General features: G+C 38.0%; 1 protein-coding gene across 8 annotated transcripts in view; it reads right to left on the reverse strand.

Annotated features, from left to right (window-relative positions):
• Nucleotides 1–1,435: 1,435 nt before the first annotated feature.
• LOC310737799 (serine/threonine-protein kinase D3-like) overlaps nucleotides 1,436–20,337 on the reverse strand; it is a 59,110-nt gene continuing 40,208 nt past the window's right edge. For 2 of the 8 annotated variants that reach the window (XM_083562474.1, XM_083562470.1), the window contains 15 exons: nucleotides 19,486–19,643; nucleotides 17,043–17,232; nucleotides 16,615–16,692; nucleotides 16,260–16,431; nucleotides 15,304–15,427; nucleotides 13,964–14,041; nucleotides 11,156–11,432; nucleotides 9,131–9,183; nucleotides 8,563–8,635; nucleotides 7,242–7,348; nucleotides 6,931–7,092; nucleotides 5,622–5,720; nucleotides 5,263–5,530; nucleotides 4,970–5,055; nucleotides 1,436–4,281 (listed from right to left, as the gene is read on the reverse strand). In XM_083562474.1, coding sequence (XP_083418600.1) covers nucleotides 4,108–4,281; nucleotides 4,970–5,055; nucleotides 5,263–5,530; nucleotides 5,622–5,720; nucleotides 6,931–7,092; nucleotides 7,242–7,348; nucleotides 8,563–8,635; nucleotides 9,131–9,183; nucleotides 11,156–11,432; nucleotides 13,964–14,041; nucleotides 15,304–15,427; nucleotides 16,260–16,431; nucleotides 16,615–16,692; nucleotides 17,043–17,232; nucleotides 19,486–19,643 — 2,099 coding nt within the window. In that variant the 3' untranslated portion in view covers nucleotides 1,436–4,107. Of the gene's footprint in view, nucleotides 4,282–4,969; nucleotides 5,056–5,262; nucleotides 5,531–5,621; nucleotides 5,721–6,930; nucleotides 7,093–7,241; nucleotides 7,349–8,562; nucleotides 8,636–9,130; nucleotides 9,184–11,155; nucleotides 11,433–13,963; nucleotides 14,042–15,303; nucleotides 15,428–16,259; nucleotides 16,432–16,614; nucleotides 16,693–17,042; nucleotides 17,236–19,485; nucleotides 19,644–20,337 lie in introns of all 8 variants that reach the window. The other 6 variants (XM_083562476.1, XM_083562471.1, XM_083562475.1 and 3 more) reach the window with 3 other exon arrangements.

Here is a 20,337-nt window from a genome sequence, read left to right on the forward strand (position 1 = left end):
AGATTCAAGTTTGTGATTATATCAAGATATGCTGTGAAACTGTGTTGGTCCTTTCCAAACCGGAATGTGATACTAGAAATATAATTTTGAATGGATAAAATGTGAAATAAGGCTAAAATAACTATCCAATATACTGTACACACTGACACACTTTTGTGTGCTGGCGTGCAAGAAAAGCATGTCAACTTGTCAAAATGATAACACACTATGAAATATTCTGATAAAGAAGAATCTTATCTGAATATGGATTATTTTTTTTGGATACTTTATATACTGTACTAAACTTTCTTTCAGCTTCTCCCATTATGGGTCCCCACAGCAGATCATCTGCATGTTTTACGCCGGATGCCCTTCCTAACGCAACCCTCCCCATTTATCCGGGCTTGGGACCGGCACTAAGAGTGCACTGGCTTGTGCAACCCTAATGTCTGGGGTTGGTTCCCTGACCAGGGATCGAACCCGGGCCGCAACGGTGAGAGCGCCAAATCCTAACCACTAGACCACCAGGGAAGGATACTTTATATACTATTTATACATCATTTTTTTCCAATTTTTTACAGTCAAACCATTTTATAATAGATATCCTACAGCTAACTAGCTTCCTAGTGCTTAGGATTTTAACTTAACACAAAAGCTGTCCTGATACTTTACTCAGTATTAGAATTGTACATATTGACTAAATTATGAACCTAGCTTAATTCATGGCTAACATGTTAGCTAACCTCAATTAGTTTAAAAGCTAAGCTAACTACTTAGGTGCTGAAATTAGCGCAGTGTTTTTCTAAAACTGGGTTTTGGGCCAAATTTTACTGTCTAAATCCACCCAAAAAGAATCACCTCCAAGCAACACTGAAAACATCGCATCTACATGTCTTAACGTTATTGTTTCCATAGCAACAGCTAATCCAAAAACTTTAACATTAACGACAGTGGCATGAAGTGAAGGAGTCTCCAGTGTCAGTGTTTCATACCACTTTCCACGTACAGGTCAATCATCTGAGTCAATTTGTATCTTTTTTGTATCATTGTACCTTAAGTGGAAAAAATTTTATTAATTATAATTTATTATATCATATTATAATTAATTTAACTTAATTAAGTTATTGCTGTTTCCCCATTTTGTTTGATAAATATATGTAATCAAATTAAAATGAAGAAGTGATGGCTAGAGACAGAGGTAGAGGGTTAACTAAATCAAAATGATACAACAGTTACACTATATGTACAAAAGTTTGTGGACACCTGACCCTGTGGTTTTTGAACATCCCATTCCACAGTGTTTGCTATTATTGTCTAATACTGGGTTTTTCTTTCTACTAGTGTGTGATGCAGCGTGTTTCTTCCCCTTATTTACTGAGTAAGGCTCTACTTCCGCATTAACTGCCATTCTACTAAATGTTCCTCTTAATTGTTAACAGTTCACACTTGACAGAAGTTGTACAGAAGAAAGATTTTATTAGATATGTGAATATTACAAAATATTACAAAACAATGACTGCTGCCAGTCCAGTGGCAACATGGACCAACAAAAGATTCTCAGGATCACGTCATTACTGTTACATACAATAGAAATTTGGCGGCCTTCATTCAATCTATACTTTATCTCTCTCCAGCATAATCACATAGGCTTAACATATGAAAATATAGGATTCTCCCAAACCTTCTTTTTTTTCCCCCTAATGAATTATCAAAGGCATATTTTATCTGTGATACAATCTGCAATGGCTCCCAGTTTAGAAATATGTGACAACAGTAAAAAAGAGCAAATTTACTACACACTGGACACACTGAATGAAACTGTTATCGATACGGAAAGACAACCACAACAGTGTTGATTTTGTGTATGAAATTCCCATGAAACTTAAAGCACTCATTTTGAGTAAAAAAACAAACAAACAATCAAATCGTTTAAGAAAAAGGCTGAAAATATTAGCTGCATGGTTTGGATTTGATGTTTTGCTTTATTAAGACGATGCTCATTTTGCTAACATGATTTTTTAAAAATACGATAAATTATATAAACTCTGGACTGTACAAACTGTCTGTCGACATCCTCACGTAACCATCAACTATTCTGCATTGTTACTCTCTGTGACAGATTTGCTACAGATTTTAGCACCTTCCAGATTTCTTTCTAAATTTAAAGCACATGGTGTCTTCACAAATAAATGCTTATAGGAGGTTTGGCTCAGTTTGAAGGTAGAATTGAATTTCTAATTTATTTTGGGAATTTTTTTGTCTAATAGTTTGTCATTTATTTCAAGTAAATTTCCATTACTGAGCCAGTAAGTTTTTAAGCAAACTGATTGACTACATTTGGGGCAGTTCACAATTCCTTCAAACTACTTACATTTTCAACACTCTTAAATTATTTAAAAGCTATAACACATTAGTTTCTTTCTTGTGATCGACATTTGCTTGTGTGGCAAAACTCCAAACATCAGAGATGGCAAAAAATGTACAAAATATTAAATAATAAATTTTGGTCTTTTACAAAACAAACAAAAAAAAAAAGAAAATACAGAAGCAGCCATTTTTCAGTCATAAAATTCCACATCCCCAGACATGAATCATGTACCAGTGTTACTTTACCTGTATTTGCATACCGGAACCTGATTGGCTCTTACTTTTTATGATGCAAGAACACTCCTTTGATGGCTTCAGTACTTGTGAAGTTTAGGTTTTTTATTCATCCTGCTGGCTCAAATTCATTTTTCTGACAGAAAAATTAAAAATTTTAATATGTTTAGGGTCAGTTTAAATTACCACTTATCATTATGATTTAAAAAAACTGAGAAAATGTAACGCAGAATCTGGGGGAAAGTCCTGCTTAAACTCTGTTCGGATGCTTGAGTTAGAAATTAGGGAAAAAAACTGAAATTGCCCAAACACAGCTTACCAGGATAGCTGGTGTGTCTTTCTGTCAACTATTTTAAACTTCAAATGAAAAAACTATTTTCAAATAGTTATTCAGTTAAATAAATGAAAGAAAATAAAAGAAAAAAAAATCACAAGCATTTCAGAGCATCTCTGAGCAACTTACTTTATAGTGAGGCCGATGTGAGGAACAGTGTTAGGCGCAAAAGGTTCAGTCTGTGAGCGTTAGCAACATTTTAGAAATAACATAAAAAAAAAAAAACAGATGAAACTTAAAAACAGGAATTAAAAAAGTCCCAAAAGTTCTCAGTATTCACGACATTTTAGTCCACACACCATCTGATACCATTTTAGACCGATAGTGTTTAAAGCGGCTGATTCTCAGGTTCATCATCTGGCATCATGTTAGCTTTTCTTTCTGAAATGCCAGCTTGCGTTTGTCACACAGTGTATCCCAGGAAACATCAGCTAACTTAATCCACAAAAAAATAAAAACGTTCACATTTGTATCAATAAGAAACACTGATTTCAGTTTAAAGACTTGGGATGGAAATTGATACCCCATTAAGTCATATCTTTAACTCAATCTCAAAAAGTTGATAGATTTCTGTGGTCTCATAGTTTTCACAAAAGAGGTTCAATATTTGCAATGCCTTCATTATTCACATTCTATTCATTCCACCAGAGTCCAAATTCATAAACAGGCTTCGTGTTCAAGTTTAGAATCACTTTTTCTGCAAAAAACAAAACAAAAACTTATTCAAATATTATTGAGGCTAAGGCGTTCCCACCGTCCACCGTTTTCTTTTTTTTTGTTTTGTTCCCACCAAATCTTCAAATTGCCTGAGGTGAGAGGAATGGCAGTGCAATTGGTTGTTAACAATTCATTCCAAAATGCTGGATTGCTGAAAAGGCAGTGAGTGAAAAGACTGAATAGGATGCAAATGTCAAAAAGATCAGGTCTCTGGAATGTTATGAAAAGAGAACAACCTGAAAGCGTGCGCCGTGCCCTTGTGCGCAGATCCGGAGTTACTCTTCGCAGATGCTACGTTCCTAATCGCCGCCTGTCCACTCTTAAGTGTGCTTCATCAGGCAGATCGTTGACACCATGCCGTCTTTTTAATGCCAGTCTCGACACTTTGTTTGGCTGAGTGAGCAGATCACCGATACAAAAATTCTTAAAGAGCGACTCTGACGTTCAGAAGCAAGTGTACTGAGTCATCCAGACTTCTAGGGGTCTTCTTCCATGTCCTCCAAGTTGGGAGCCATGATGAAGTGCTTGGGATAGGGAAGGCTTCTTTCGTCGGCGTATTCCTCCCAGCGTGCATCGTCGCTCTCGTGGGTGATGTAGCGCTCACCTCGCCGCGTCTCAAACTCCCGCAGGTCCAACCATGTCTGGTAGTCCTGTCACAAGTGCAATACAGTGGTACATTACACTCACAATCTATATAATATTTCAAATGAAAGGATTTCATTGTGTATTGTGCATCAGGTACGATAAAGAGTTACTTTGTACACTATATATCAGTCATAGTGTGTGTAACATATACGGATAATGTGATGACTGACAGTTCTGACAGTGCAGTACTTATAGATATGATATGAAGCAGGGAATATAATTAAGGTGAGTTATTAATGAGGGTGATTGCCTGGGGAAAGAAACTGTTCCTGTGTCTGGCAGTTTTGGTGAACAGTTTTAGTTATAATAAATTATATATAATTTAATAATGAATTAAAGGTTTGAAATGGAACTGTTAGAGTAGGTAATAGTTTATCGTATTACTACTGCATTTCATCTGAAACAACAACAAAAATCGACCCTTGTTGGTCACAGTTACAAACACATATATAATAGGTATTTGTAGAACACTAACATTTACAGACTTTTGTAAAATCACACTTAACTAGAAATGTAGTGTCCTTATTTGAACGAACTATAGTGTTTATTAATCCACCCCATATATGCAACGTGATTTCCACAAGATTGATTTGGTATATAGAGAAAAAACATTTTACAACATTCAATGTGTTTTCACAAACCGACACACAAATATAGTGTATATATAGATATAGCTGTGTAGGTAGTCCATACCTGAAGCCAGGGATGGCTGAGAGACTTGTCTACACTGAAGCGTTTCCTCATCTTCACTTGAAGCAGGTTGTTAATTAAGTCAATTGCTGGTGTTAAAAAAACAAACAAACAAACAAAAACTCAGAAAGAATTTTCAGACTGTCTCTGTGCTTCAGTATAAATTTAGCCTGAACAATACTGGTAATAAATACTTCTAACTATAGATTGTGGCAGGAAAAACCTTCCTCCTCCACCTTAGCTAAAATGATAGATACACCCTTTCTCTCTGCCACCGTGTCTCCACAGCCTCCTACCTTCTCCAGAGATTTCCCTCCAGGGGTTGGGCGGATACATGAAGGCAGCGTTCTGGATCTGGTCATTGATGTCTTCATCCTCATTAAAGGGGAAGGTGCCACTCAGACTCACGTAGACAATGACTCCTACTGACCACATGTCCAGGGAGCGGTTGTAGCCTTTACTCCGCAGCACCTCGGGAGCCAGGTACGCCGGTGTTCCCACTACTGAGCGCCTGAACGACTTCTCTCCGATAATGCGGGCGAAGCCGAAGTCGCAGAGTTTCACCTACGGTTAGTGTGATGTCAGATAGATGAAACAGGGTGGTGTTTTAAAAATGCGAGGGATATTTGAACTGTGGAAAAAAAACAATGCTCACCTGTGGAAAAGGCTCTGCTGATGCCAGGAGCACATTCTCAGGTTTCAAATCGCAATGCACAATGTTCTTGAAGTGGAGGTGTCTCAGAGCCACCAAAATCTGATGAAAATCAGCAAACGTGGGGTGATTAGCGGGAGAATTTACATTTACGGTGTTTGGTAGACGCTCAATCAAAGCTCTATCTAATTATCTCATTTCTACACCTGAACACTTGGGCTTAAAGATCAAGGGTCCAGCTGTGGCAACTTGGTGGTGCTGAGATTTGAACTCACAACCTTCTGATCAGTCCAATGTATTAACTACTGAACTAACACTTCCTTTAGCATTTTGCCAGATTCCCTTACTTAGAGTGACTGACAATAATCTAATTTATACAAATGAGCAGTTGAGGGTTAAGAGCCTTGCTAAAGGGTCCAGCAGTTCCAGCTTAGTGGTGGTGGGATTAAAACTGACCTGCTGATCAGAAGTTCAAAATCCTTACCACTGGCCTTCCCCGTAACCTGCTTTGAGCAGTTGGTTATGTACTATGTCACTGTTATGTATGTCAAAATCAGCACTAACCTACATATATGTATACCATCACATGGTACTACTCTCACACACACACACACACACACACACACACACACACACACACACACACACACACACACACACACACACACACACACACCTGCTCCCTGTTTGTCTTTAATGACCACCTGTATATAAGTTTTAATTTGTCACTGTCACTGTTCTAGTTGATCTCATTCTTGTCATAAAGTGCTATAGTTTAATTCATTTTTATTTGTATAGCGCTTTTGACAAATGACATTCACTCAAAGCAGATTTACACATAAAGCTATAATCAAAGAATGTATAGGTTTGTTTGTTATAATTGTAAGTTTGTTCCTAATGAGCAAAGCTGTGGCGGCTGTGGCAAAGAAAAACTCCACTAGATGCCATGAGGAAGAAACCTTCAGAGGAACCAGACTCAAAAGGGAACCCCATCCTCATCTGGGTGGCACCTAATATCCATTTATCATACTGTAGTTCATTATTGTTGAGGTGTGCTGTTGTGTGCAACCTGTGGTCTGTGGTAGACTGCTGACATTAAGATGGTATACTATAATATATGCTTCACGCTTGTTCTTAGTCTTCATGTTTTTTTTTTTTGCCAAGTGTCCACAGTTTCTGTTTAGGTGTTGAAATATTATAGTTTTAACTGTTTGTTTTGAACTTTTATAAATAAACGGTGCACTTGCATCCACCACATCTTCTTTGACGTGACGAGTAGACTTTTTTTTTCTACAGAAGCCTTGTTCCTCACCTGAGTCACTAGGAATTTTGTGAGCCGCTCTGGAAGTCGACTCTTTTCGCTAGACAAGATCATCTCCAGCATATCTCCATGGAGCTTTTCCATGACAACAAACACCCGCTCAGGTGTCTCAAACATGCATTCAAGGTTTACGATGCCCGGGTGGTGCAGATTCTAAATAAAAACATGGAAAAAGCAAAAGAGTCTGAGCGAGAGCAGAGAGCTCATATAACAAGAAGTGGAATGTTAAGCACTCATTACAGTAATAAAACACAACAAAAAATAAAAACACTATTTTTCTTTTTTTTTTTATGTAATTTTACCTGTAAAATGGCTACTTCGTTCCTCAGCTGGCTCTCCTGCTTGGTGGGAAAACGCATCTTATCTATGACCTTAATGGCAACATCTCTCTTTGTTTTCCTGTGTTTGCCTTTGAATAAAAAAAACGACATAAAACAGGAATCACTGACATTAACAAAGTGCATTTCAAACAAAACAATCTGGCGACGAAGTCCGTCTGTCTCCACCGCTGTTCTATATTGTTTGTGAGTGAATGCAGTCATTAGGGGAAAACACAGAAGAGTTCCACTAATAAAAGTTTATTTGTATGCCTTTTTGCCTCCCTAAAAGCATCGTCCTATGCAATTATTTATAGTTGTTGCACTCTGTACTTATATACTGTACTGTGCAAAGAGTCTTTTACAAGAAATGCTATAAAGTTGCCTTCTTATAATGATGCCTTCTAAATAATGACTTCAAAACATTTCTACAAAAAAAGCTAAATACTATAAAAAGCAGTAAACAAAAATACACTAATCAAATTCTGTATTTGGCATGAAATAAAAGGAAACAATACACAAATAATCCAATCAGCTTTATAAGGAAATTGCTCGATAAGGTTTTACTGAGCATCTTAAGAATATGCCATAATATTCAGCAGACTTGCAGTTTGCAGTTATATAATTATATAGAGAGATATAGATGTATGCTATTTGAACAAGTCTGTGGACACCTAACCATAAGATTTCTTTCAAATATTTTTTAATCATATTCAAATTTACATTCCATTTCACATTAATCCTCATTTGCTCTTATATTAACCTCCTGTTTTCCAGGAAGATGTTCCACTAGATTTTGGGTTGTGCTTGTGGAGATTTGTGATCTTTCAGCCATTAGTATTAGTAAACTCAGGTACTGAAGTAGGGGAGGTGAGGAGGCCTGGGGTGCAGTCAGCATTCCAATTCATTAGATTTAAGGTCAAAGCTCTATAGCAGACCACTCAAAGTTTTTCCACTCCAACCAATGTAAACATATTTTATGGAGCTGGCTTCATGCATATGCACATTGTCATGCTGGAACAGACTTGGTCTCATAGTTCAAGTGAAGGAAAAATCTAATGCTACTGCCTCCTAAAGGCATTCTATACAATTGTGTGCCTCCATCTTTGTGTTAACAATTTGGGGATGAACCACATATGGCTGCTGTCCCAATACTTTTGTCCATATAGTGTAACATAATATAATTTTCATACCTATATATGACCTTTCCTCTATATTTGCTAAATGCTGTATAATTGTATCATTGTCTCAATGGCTTGTAAATATAACGGTGCATTATGTTTATATAACATAAACAATACAATACCTCCATACACAATCCCGAACTGTCCCGATCCCAGGACCTCGTCTGCAAAGATCTGGTAGACAGAGCTGATATCCTAAAAAAGACACAGACGACACTGTCAGTAATGTTCCAGTAAACTGTCCTGTAAACACTGAAATAACTGAAGCCTGGTGTTATAATTAGTTTGTGTATATATATATATATATATATATATATATATATATATATATATGTGTGTGTGTGTGTGTGTGTGTGTGTGTGTGTGTGTGTGTGTGTGTGTGTGTGCGCGCATGAAGATGCCAGTGAAATAAACCCATAAAATAAACACACTGCAGAACAAAGTTTCTTTCTTAAAGCTGATGTTTCTGGCACCACAATGGACTTTTACACTGTGGCCAGCCGTACGTGAAGGTAAATGGTTGTGATGGATCGGGAACATGGCAGTGCCTCATTAAGCTGCTCTTGGCAAAGAAACCTCTCTCAGGAAGTTCGCCATAATTTCAGGCTGGCCTTAGGAAACTTTAATCCTTGCGATCATCTTGTTTAAATGGAAATAAATGGAATGGAAATAAAAAAAAGACACACTCACCACATTTTCTGTAATCTGTGAGTTGGATACTGAGATGCTGATAGACAGCTCTTCTAGACATTAAAAACAAACCAGAAAACAAACACAAATGTCAATCGGATGGAATGTGCAGTTATTAGAAAGAAGCCTTGTATGTGAGCAAATCACTAAACATTCTTAGGTTAAAGCAGTACTATTGAGGAAAGACAATAAAGTAATGATATTCACACCACGAATGCTATACACTTCATGAATTGTCGAATAAAGGAATGCCTATAATCTATAAAACTGCTATTAAATTTTAGCTGCCATTAAGTTTAGTTTTTCACTACATCACCACGTACACCATGTTATAATTCATGCTCTTCTTAACCCCAGCTATCGCTAAGTACAATAGCTGAAAATGCATCACCAGTAAATGTCACAATAATTAAAATAAGGGCTATGATTTTAATTATTTTTAACAAAACAATGTACAGTTAAACACCACTGACTAATTTGAAGAGCATGTGCACCGTTGCTTGCTTCTCTGACCTTTACAGAGCATGGCTGTGTTTTACTTTAATGTTTAAACACAAGTACAGAGCCACAAGGGCTGGCAGCAAAACCAGGGGTATTAGCTGAAGCAGAACACCACAGTCAGCCTTTATCCAATTTTAAACACCCAGTATCACATAGAAGTCATGAGCAATAGTTAAGTCTGTTAAGTTCTCCACAACACTGTATAGGGATCATTGGGCAACATAGCAGGAATTCAATGCTGATTAATTTTCCTCATTCATCAGCTTGAATGAAAAATAGCAAGAATTCAGTCTGCTCCCAAATTCGGTTTGATCAACAAAGACACAATTTGCTCGCAGTCAACTTTCACAAGCGCGTGATCCAACAACACAAATATTTCTCTAATTAACAATGATGTAATAATATGATCCTGGACTTCAGAATAAGTCTGGCCTCAACATGAAACTTTGGTATGAATTTTTTATTCTCTGGTGTAGTAATTTCTAAACCCCACTCCTTCAGGAATCTTCACACATCCTGCCTACTGATTATATACAATAATCTGACCAATCCTGCCTATTTCTAAATAATATTTGCCCTACCTGCCCACTCCTAAAATAAGGCTGAGCAAATCTTCCTGCTAAACCAATCCCTTAAAAGTAATGTTAGGAATCGCTGTGACTTGCAAACTTGCATTGTGTTTTGTCAGAGAAACAAGGGCAGTATGAGGGTATGGGTCATTCTGGGTCATTGTAATATCGACTGTAGGAACTATTGATTGTGCCAGAGTCCTATTGAGGTCAAAGTTAGAGACGAGTTAGAGGTGAAAAGTGGTTATATTTCTACCCATCAAAGTAAGTGTAGTTAAACAAAGAGGCACAGACACAAAAAATGTCAGCCATTGGTATAGTGCAGACGTGTGCTGATGATCATCTTCTTACAATATACTTCTGTTGATCAGCAATGGACAATATAGATATTGTAGGTCTATTTTTCAAAAAAATTTCTTTTCAGTCATTTATCAGGTTACACTTGAAGTTAAAGAAGAAGTTAAACTTCAATTTCCAGTCCAAAATATACATAATTCAATAGTTTTTCTCTCTACCTTTCCTTTCTTTGTAAATTGTGCAGTTGTAACCCCATTCTCTGCTTTCATTATTTTTTATCCTTTTTTTTTTATTATAGTTTGTCTTTCTCTTGAAAATCTAAACATTATGTTAATAGCATAAAAATAACAATTATATTTTAAGCACATAATTTGCTTTACATATAATGATATATCATGTATATATTATATGTAAAGCAAATATCATTATTATGGGTGGTAAGATATTATTTTTAAAAACATAATTTTGTATTATTACTATTCTTAAAGTCATCACACATCACTGAAATGACAGATGTATTATTCAAAAGGCATTAGAGGTCAGACGTTACAACTACAACATGAGAATTATTCTACTAATACCAGATGCATGAACTACTGGAACTCAAATGGGTCCCTCTGTAATTTCGACAGACATTGCCTGTGTGTATATTACTCACTGTGGTCTTTGCCCTGACCGTGGCTGCTACACACGCTGGGTTGAGGGGTGACGGGCATCAGGGCCTGCCGTATGGCCTTCTCCCAGACGTGTGCCACCTCCAGACCGACTCCAGATGCTGCAAGCGTGGCGCTGGTGTGCTGCATGCCTGTGTTTTCCCCTACGTAATACACCATGTTGTCTGTGATGATCTCGAAGCAGTGCGGATTGCTTCCCTGCGCCAGGCTACTAAAGTCTTGCGCCAACTCCACCTGGAGGATCTCTGACAATGGGATCTCCTAGATCACACACACACACACACACACACACACACACACACACACACACACACACACACACACACACACACACACACACACACACACACACAGTTGCAGAGAGGTACTGTAGCAGAGTTTAAGTCCTATTCCAGTTTGGCTTTAGCTGGTCTGTAACTCCTTACCCTCTCTCCTTACTACTCTACTCAGAACTGAACTAAGAAAGCTTCTCTTTCAGTTCTACACCAAAAAAATCCCACCTTCCTTCCTTGAGGCCAACCCGCCCATGAAGAGAAGCCCATTTGAGAGGGAAGGAGCACAGATCCAGCCAATAAGAGCCTAACTCCTTGTGGTCAGAGCCGAGCGCCACATGAGAGGGCGCCGAATTACAGGACAGGACGGGCACGAGCCATGCTGGCGGCCTGCCAGTCTGAGCAACACCCCGCCTGAGTGTGTGGAGAGCGGGAAGACCCCCACCCTGACTCCGTTTAACTTCTCTCTCTCTCTCTCTCTCTCTCTCTCTCTCTCTCTCAAACACACACACATGTTTCCTAATCACACTTCAAAGAAAGGGGTCCTTTACTAAAAGGCTATTTGAGGTTATAGGGTTAAATGAATATATATAACGGGAGAAAGAGATGGCAGGGAGGTAAAGACTTAGGTAGGCAGAGGAAGAAAGAAAACAAGGGAGACAGAGGGTGAGACACAAGTCCACCCATAACCCTGCCTGTCTCTGAGTGAGGCGTTAAAAAAATATCACACACAGACAGCAGTCTGGGTATTTTAACAAAAATAGTAGGCGAGGGGTATAAATGGAACTTTAAGGAGTGCATCATTTTCACCTCACAGTTTCATTCCAGAAAAATACTTTCGAACCCGCTGATGATGGTTTCGCCCTGAACTCCTGGCATTTCAATATGCTACGACAATGAATTTTGAATGTAGTTTTTTACTGTTCCTCCTTGATCCTGATGATAACAACTGCATGACAATAGCATCCACTCTCATTAGTTCTTCTTTTTTTTTAAAAAAGAAAAAGAAAGAAAAAACAAAAAAAAATATAGGCTTTACCTGCCTAAATCATTTAAACATGAACGAAACCATGAAATCGCAATACATGAAATGCAAATGTTTGGCAACTTCACAAATTCACTTATTACCACAGTGACAAATCGTTTACATCACATTGTAGTGACAACAAAATTACAATTAGCATATTTACAACTTAATTTATGCACATTTATGAAGCTGTGCTTATTTACTAAAAGGAAGTTTTGTACTAAAACAAATCATAAGCAAATTATGATGGGCTATGCCAGTATATATTTTTAAGTAATAAGGCTAACTGTATAAGGTCAGTGATATATAGGACCTGTATTGAGTATTGAGGGGCGATGTATAACTATAGAAGCTGGGGCTATGTATATAGTGCCAGAGGGTCCTGGAGGTTCAGCAAGGTGGGCCAGGTATATATCTCTATACAATTAATTAATTAATTTTATTTATTAGTATAGTGCTTTTAACAATGAACACGGTCTCAAAGCAGCTTGACATATAAACCGATAATATAAACCGGCAATAAAGTCGTATTAAAGAATGTTTGTTGTAAGTTTATTCCAAATCCCTCTTTAATATAATAATCCCTAATGAGCAAGCCAGTGGCAAATGTGTCAAGGAAAAACACCCTGAGATGACTTACGGAAGAATCCTTGAGAAAAACCAGACTCAAAAGGAAAAACCCATCCTCGACTGGGTGCCGCCAAATGCCCATTCATAACAGTTCAATCATTGTTGAGGTGATGCAAAACTGTTCATGCAACCTGTGGGCCTGAGTCATTGTAGTACACTGTTGATAATAATTACAATTGTGGGGTTGAGGACAAGTATATAGTGCCAGGAAGTGGGGCCATGTGAATTGTGCCAGAAAGTAGAAGTAGCAGCGTTGGGTGTATAGCTAAGACAGTTCAGGAGAACGGAGACATGCGTAGATCGGTAGAATGCGAGCTGAGAAAGCGGGACGAGGAATGTAGCTTCAAGAGGTGGGAATAGATGTGTATAGTGCCAGAGCAGCCAAGGGGGCAGGGCCATGTGCATAGCTTCAGGATATGAGGCCATGTGTATAATGCCAGAGAACTTCAGAGCTGGTTGACCAAGTATGATAAAATACTTCAAAAGATAAAATCTAACCAATTTTCTAATTCATATCTTGTACAAATATAAAATGCAATTACATTAATGCATGTGTGGGAATTATGTAAATCTATAAATCTCTCTACTAATGGTATTGGAATGGAAAAACACAAAATAAAAAGAAATGCTAGATATTTACACGTAACATGAAAGCTATGAGTAATAGCATGGTCTCTCTCTCTCTCACACACACACACACACACACACACACACACACACACACACACACACACACACACACACACACACACACACACACACACACACACACACACACACACTCGCACAAAAACCCAAATGTTAATTCAAATGGTTAAAAAATACTGCCAAGATAATTTATCTGCTGTTGCAATGAGCTTTACCTTGTAGTATTTGGCTCCAGAGTCATTCTGGAAAAGTGTCAGACTTTTGCTGTCCAGCCTCCAATAATGTCTCTTTCTCTAAAAAAAAGAATAAAAGAACAACAGCAAACAGCAAGCAACAATCAGTAACCAGCAATTCATACAGCTATTTACACTGGTACATCAACATAAACTTCTTGCTATAGTCTCAATCAAGACACTGGTTTTAAATATAGTATTAACTATACATATAGGAGTCAAATTAAAGAAAAATCTGCTGTAAAGTATCTTACAAGAGTACACCTCTCACATTCCAGCAACTATTTTTAGTATTTCTTCCCCAGGGACAATACTATAGAAATGAAAATTGGATATATTTAGATTAGTCAATGTGCAGATTGTGTAGCAGTACAGATTTACTGTCCTCTAAAAATAACTCAACATACAGCCATAATTGTCTAGATAACTGGCAGTAAAAGTGATAACAGCTGTACGTCGTGTGGCCGTGCAAAACCAAATGTACTATTCATCATGTTCATGTTTTTGTCTGCTTGATAGAACCATAAAAATGTGTGTATTTTGTATTAGAGCAGTTAAAATTGAGTACTTTGAGTACAATTCTCTCACACTGACCACTGGATGTTCAACATGGCACCTCATGCCAAAGACCTCTGAGGATTTAAAAATAAGAATTGTTGCTCTACACAAAGATGGCCGAGGCTATAAGAAGATTGGTAACACCCTGAAACTGAGTTACAGTACCATGGCAAATATGTCTTCAGACCTGAACCCTATTGAGCACCTGTGGGTGATCTTCAAGTGGAAGGTGGAGAAGCGCCATGTGTCTAACATCCAGCAGCTCCGTGATATCATTATGGAGGAGTGAAAAAGGATCCCAGAGAACATTCTGTGCATCTCTGATGATTTCCATACCCAGGAGGAATAAGGCAGCGCTACATAACAATGGTGCTCACACAAAATATTCACACTTTGGATACAGTTTTGACATGTTCACTCAGGGTGTACTAACTTTTGTTGCCAGTTTTGACAATTGAGACAATAATGGCTGCATGCTGTATTACTTTTAGAGGACAGTAAATCTGCATATTGACTACACTAAATATATTCAAGTTTCATTGTATTGTCCCTTTAGAAGATATACTAAAATGGTTGCTGAAGTGTGAGGGGTGTACTCACTTTTGTGAGACACTGCATCAAACCGTGCTGTGTAACACCATCTTCAAGAAATATCTCTTGGAATAATGATGTTTATGCCTTCAGGAAAGTTCTGCAAAGTTGTAGTTTTTTTTCTTTTTCTTTTATTTGTCACCCATAAGCCTGTTTTGCCTTACGCATCTCACCAGGTTGTCTCGGCTGGTGTAGTGCACCATCCAGCCCTCCTTCACTAAGGTGGAGCTGCGTCTCTTGGTGTGTTTGATGGACTGAACCACACGCATCAGAGGGATGTTACTGCTGGTGGACGGACTGCAGAAAGGACACATGGACATGTCAACAATACATACAGTCATATTCAATGGTTTAAAAGGTAAAGGGTTTCTGAAGCAATTTAAGAAACATTTGAAACAGCTTTAATTCAATATTGTGAGGGGTCTGATAATGTGGTATATACATATTCTGCTCTTATATCAGAGAACACACTATACTCCTTCGATGCGTGTCACATGGGTAAGGAATAATGCAATTTTATTGATCGCGTTTTATTTATAATAACATTTTCATAAAAAAATTGCAAAATGTCGTTATAGCTACATATAAAGACATTTTACAGGTTATTTACTGACCAAGTTAGTGTCCTGTGATGACTAATGCTGTAGCACCTACTGTACAAACAGATCATTCTCTGAAAAGCTTGCCTTTTTTTTATCAATTCTAAAGTTAGCATAATTTAAACGAGCAGAAGAACACATTTCCATCAATTCAAACTAGACAACTCCTCATAGAACCGTCAATGATTATACAGCATGTCTTGAAAATGTGTTTATTAAGAAGCTTATATTGGTGTGTGCGCCCTGTGTAGGGTTATACTGCAATGTTAGAGGTGCTGCCACACACAAGAAAAATGCAATATCTTCTGACCAAACCGATTGGAGAATTGTTGTTAAGAACAGTGCAGTATTCAAAATCTTCAGCAACAAAAGATAAAAGTACTATATAACTTGCTTTACTACCATCTAGTGTGTAAAGTATGGATGCTGTATGCATTCATTAATAACAAAAAAGTGCACTGTTGCTCTGCTTGCTTGGTTCTTGTCTAAGAGTTATGTTGTTAATGAATGCTTGCAGATAGCAGAATCACCTGATAGCTTTTACTGTCTCTTCATCCTTTTCTCCGTCCATGAAGGGAGCGTCCATGTCCTCTGGAGTCGACCCCTCCTCGGGATCATCCATACCTCGACTGCTGTCGCTGTTCACATCACTGCTGTCCACCTCCATTGTGACCTCTGAGTCGTTCCCTGGGCTGGCTGGCTCTGCATGTGCACACACACACACACACACACGCACACACACACACACACACACCAATTATCTCCTTACACACTGCAAAAACACTGTCAGGGTGTAAAAGAATGTTGTCCATCACTGGGCTAATGGGAGTTCGGTTTCAGCCTGTCTGCAAGTAAAATGTGAGAACGTGCTAACAAGCTGCTCACCTCCGTTAAACACGACCTCACCCAGGCAATCTCTTGGCACTTTCGATGCACATCTTTTATGACAGTTGAATTTGCAATCTGAAATGGGAAAGGGGCACAAAGCAGGCCATAGTTCTGTTTAACATCAGCATGTAGCATACTATTGTTATTAAAATACTCAGGTTTCATGCCTTTAGTAGTGTAAAAACGTCTCTTAAATAGATTCAGTGTGTGGGAATTTTAGTGCTTTGTAGGTAAAGTAGGAAATGCGACACATTGGGAAAATATTATAGAGTATGAATACTTCACTTTTGTCACTTTTCCAACATGTCGTGTTTTTTTCCTTATATACACACACACACACACACACACACACACACACACACACACACACACACACACACACACACACACAAATACACACAGTATGTATGATAAAAATCTCATACCCTTGCACTGCATGCCCTGGCGGAACAAGCCCTTGAGCAGCCGTTTGCAGTATTGGCAGATGGTGGGTCGTGTGTACGTGTGCACGTTGAAAGTGTGCGGTACTTTGACTCGACCCAACACCATCTTCTCCATCCAGATAGGCCGCCCGCTCCATGACGGGATTCGTTTCCCCGCCTCCAGCAGTGGCCTCTGCTACACACCCACACACCCACAGTTAATAAAGACTTCGCTAATAGATAAAACAATGCCATTTAGTTTAAACATTACAATTACAAAGTACAAGCTTTCAGTCAGCTTCTGTTCTTGGCTACTTCAGAAGTTCATCAGAAAGAAATGTCGACATTCCTGACAGTTTGGGCTTTTTTTTTTACTCGTTTTGTCATTTTTCCTTTACATTGTTGGTACACTTGCCAGCTAGGTGCCAGCTAAATCATCAGCCTTTGTTATTTACTAGTTTGGTGTTCACATTTCTGGTAACGTTCTCAGCATTGGCCCATTCTGCATGCCAATTTGCATACTATACATTCTAAGTAGTATCCAAGATTAGAATTAGTGAGTCCCAAATCATAGTATTTTATTATTTTTTTTGCTAATCTTTGCTAATATTGTCCATAATTTGTTTAATGAGAGAGGAAGGGAAATTTGGGATGGGATGCATTTCAGAAAGGTGTAAGGAAAATGTGGGAAGAAATAAAGAAAAGGAATTGCCAATTAAATCATACAGTATAAAGGATTTTAAAAAAGGATGAAAAAAAGCTAAAATGCAACAGGAAGTAACGGGACAGTGTACAAACTGAACAGAAACAACAAGGTCCTTTTCCATCACATGAAGTCCCAGTATTTACTCTTTTGCGACACAACTGTATTAAATGTATGTACTTTAACATAAAGGGAAGTTTATAGTATAAGTAGGCAAACTGGGACACAGACCTGGTAGTGCTAAACAGCACAGATCTACACTACATATCAGCCCCTGCACATCACATGATCTGGTCCTGCATTCCCTAATGACTCCCACCTGTCTCTCATTATGACTTGTTAGCATCATTATGTAAGATCTAGTTTTTTTTTTTTTTCTGTGGCTTACTGTTGATCTTCTGTTGTCTCGTTGTAAAACATGTTCTCCCTTGTAGTCCATATACTTCTTGCCTTCTACACGTAGTGTTTACATACTGTGCTTGCTTTCAATGATTTTATCCACAATAAATAATCTGCACTTGCATCCGTCTTTATTACCATTTCCCGACAATCACTTGAATTGTGAATCTATGATTTAAAATAAGACAAATAGTATTTACATATTTCTTAATCTCTCTGTTCAGTCCCCAAATGAAAGCTATACATTTCCCATGTTTTCTGTGTTTTTCCCAGTCTTGTCGGCCCACTTTTTTTTATTTATTTCGGAGGTGTGCAAAAACACAGCACCAAAAAAAACCAAGGAGTCACAGACAGACCTTGAGGGAGAGAGATATAAAGCGTGATGCTCCCTAAAACTATTTACACTCGATTGAAGAAAGCAATAAACATCATTTTTTTATTTCTTTTCAATTACCAAAAAAAAAACAGATCATAGTGATATAGAGAACTCAAAACTCCATGAACTATGAAAGAAATACAGTTGGGCACTTCAATTGTGGGAAAGCTGAACTATATTTCTTTGTGGTTCTATTTTTTATTTATTTTTTTTAGCTGTTCAATACTCAAACTCAAAACAACCCAAACTCCAAAAAAAAAAAAAGTTTGGACTATATGCAAAATGGCAGTAAAATTAAAGGAGGGATTTATACATCTATTTTGAGCTGCATAAAAAAAAAACTGTACCCATTTTTCATATAATTATCTGATAAACATTTTTAATATATATAATTAATGATTATTTCTGAGATTTATGCCTGCAACACAATCCAATCTAATAAAAAAATGGTGATTAAACACTGATGGTGATTCACTATGTGCACTTTTAATAGGTGGAAAACTATATTTTTTGTGGTTCTAATTTTTTCGACATTATATAAGATTTCAATACACAAGAGAGATACATGAAAATATATAATTTTTAATTTACATGTCTGCCATCTCTTGATGTTATAGTGTTAAATGTGTATGAATATTTAAATCCTCCAATTAGGATAAATGAATGAACTTGCTCCTTGGCAATAATGTGATTTTTGATATTCATGCCACTGTAAAATTTAACTGAGATGCTGAGAAGCTTCAGAGAAGTGGTAGCTTAGTGCGTAAGACATTGGACTGAGGCATTGGACTTTGGTTGTGAATTTAAATCCCAGTCACACCAAGCTGCCACTCCTGAGCAAAGCCCTTAACCCCATAGCTGCTCAGTTGTATAAATGTGGTAAATGTAAGTCGCTCTGGATAAGAAAGTCTGCCAAATGCTGTAAATGTACATGTTGAAGAAGAAAAAAGAGAGATTGGAGAGCGCACCTCCTCAGGTGGCATGACCACGTTCTCAATGACCGCAGGACGTGGGACAGACAGAGAAGGTCCAGGCAGGGACACGTTGGACAGGCGTCTCTTTCGCACTCCACTGCAATTGTTGGGGATCTTAAAGGCACAGCGCTTGTGGTAATTAAGCCCACATCCTTAACAAACACACACACACACACACACACACACACACACACACATACACACACAGACAAAGTTAATACATTCAATAAGTACCTAATAAGTGCCCAGGTTTTCTTCCTCCTTTCTATATTATTTCTGAATAAAACTGAATAAACCTGTATATATTTCTAACTCCTGTCCTATTCATGAGTGTAGAGACTGTTTAAAGGGTAAATGTAGACTGCAGACACTCCAGCGCCCACTAGTGGCCCCTCTGTCAACCTTCAGAAACACAGTGCATAATCAGGTTAGGCCCCGTGTGGATGCAATTTAATGCACTTCCTGTAAATACCAAACAATAAAATAATCCATTACTTCATAGCAAAACACACGTTTCAAGAAGCAGAGCAGCCACCCGTATACAGTATCCCTCGCTCTGAGTTTCACCTGGCGCTAAATGAATGTGACATCTGCAGGACATGAAAGCTTTGTCCATTCTAAAGGAACACAGGCAGGAAGCCGCCTACAAGGGGAAAGCATCCCAGAGCGCTCTCGCTTTGATCCCAGCGCAGGAACGGCATTGCTGCAATGCGACCTTTTCACAGAGCCAGGTTTTACACTTCCTCACACACTCTGGACCACTTTATTGAGGTTTTCAGAGGTACTTATAGGTTTGATTTGTATGAACTTGGTACAAGCATAGAAAATGATAATGTTAGCAGAGTT

The sequence above is a fragment of the Silurus aristotelis genome (genome assembly GCF_946808225.1).
Source record: "Silurus aristotelis genome assembly, chromosome: 15".
NCBI classification, from domain to species: Eukaryota; Metazoa; Chordata; class Actinopteri; order Siluriformes; family Siluridae; genus Silurus; species Silurus aristotelis.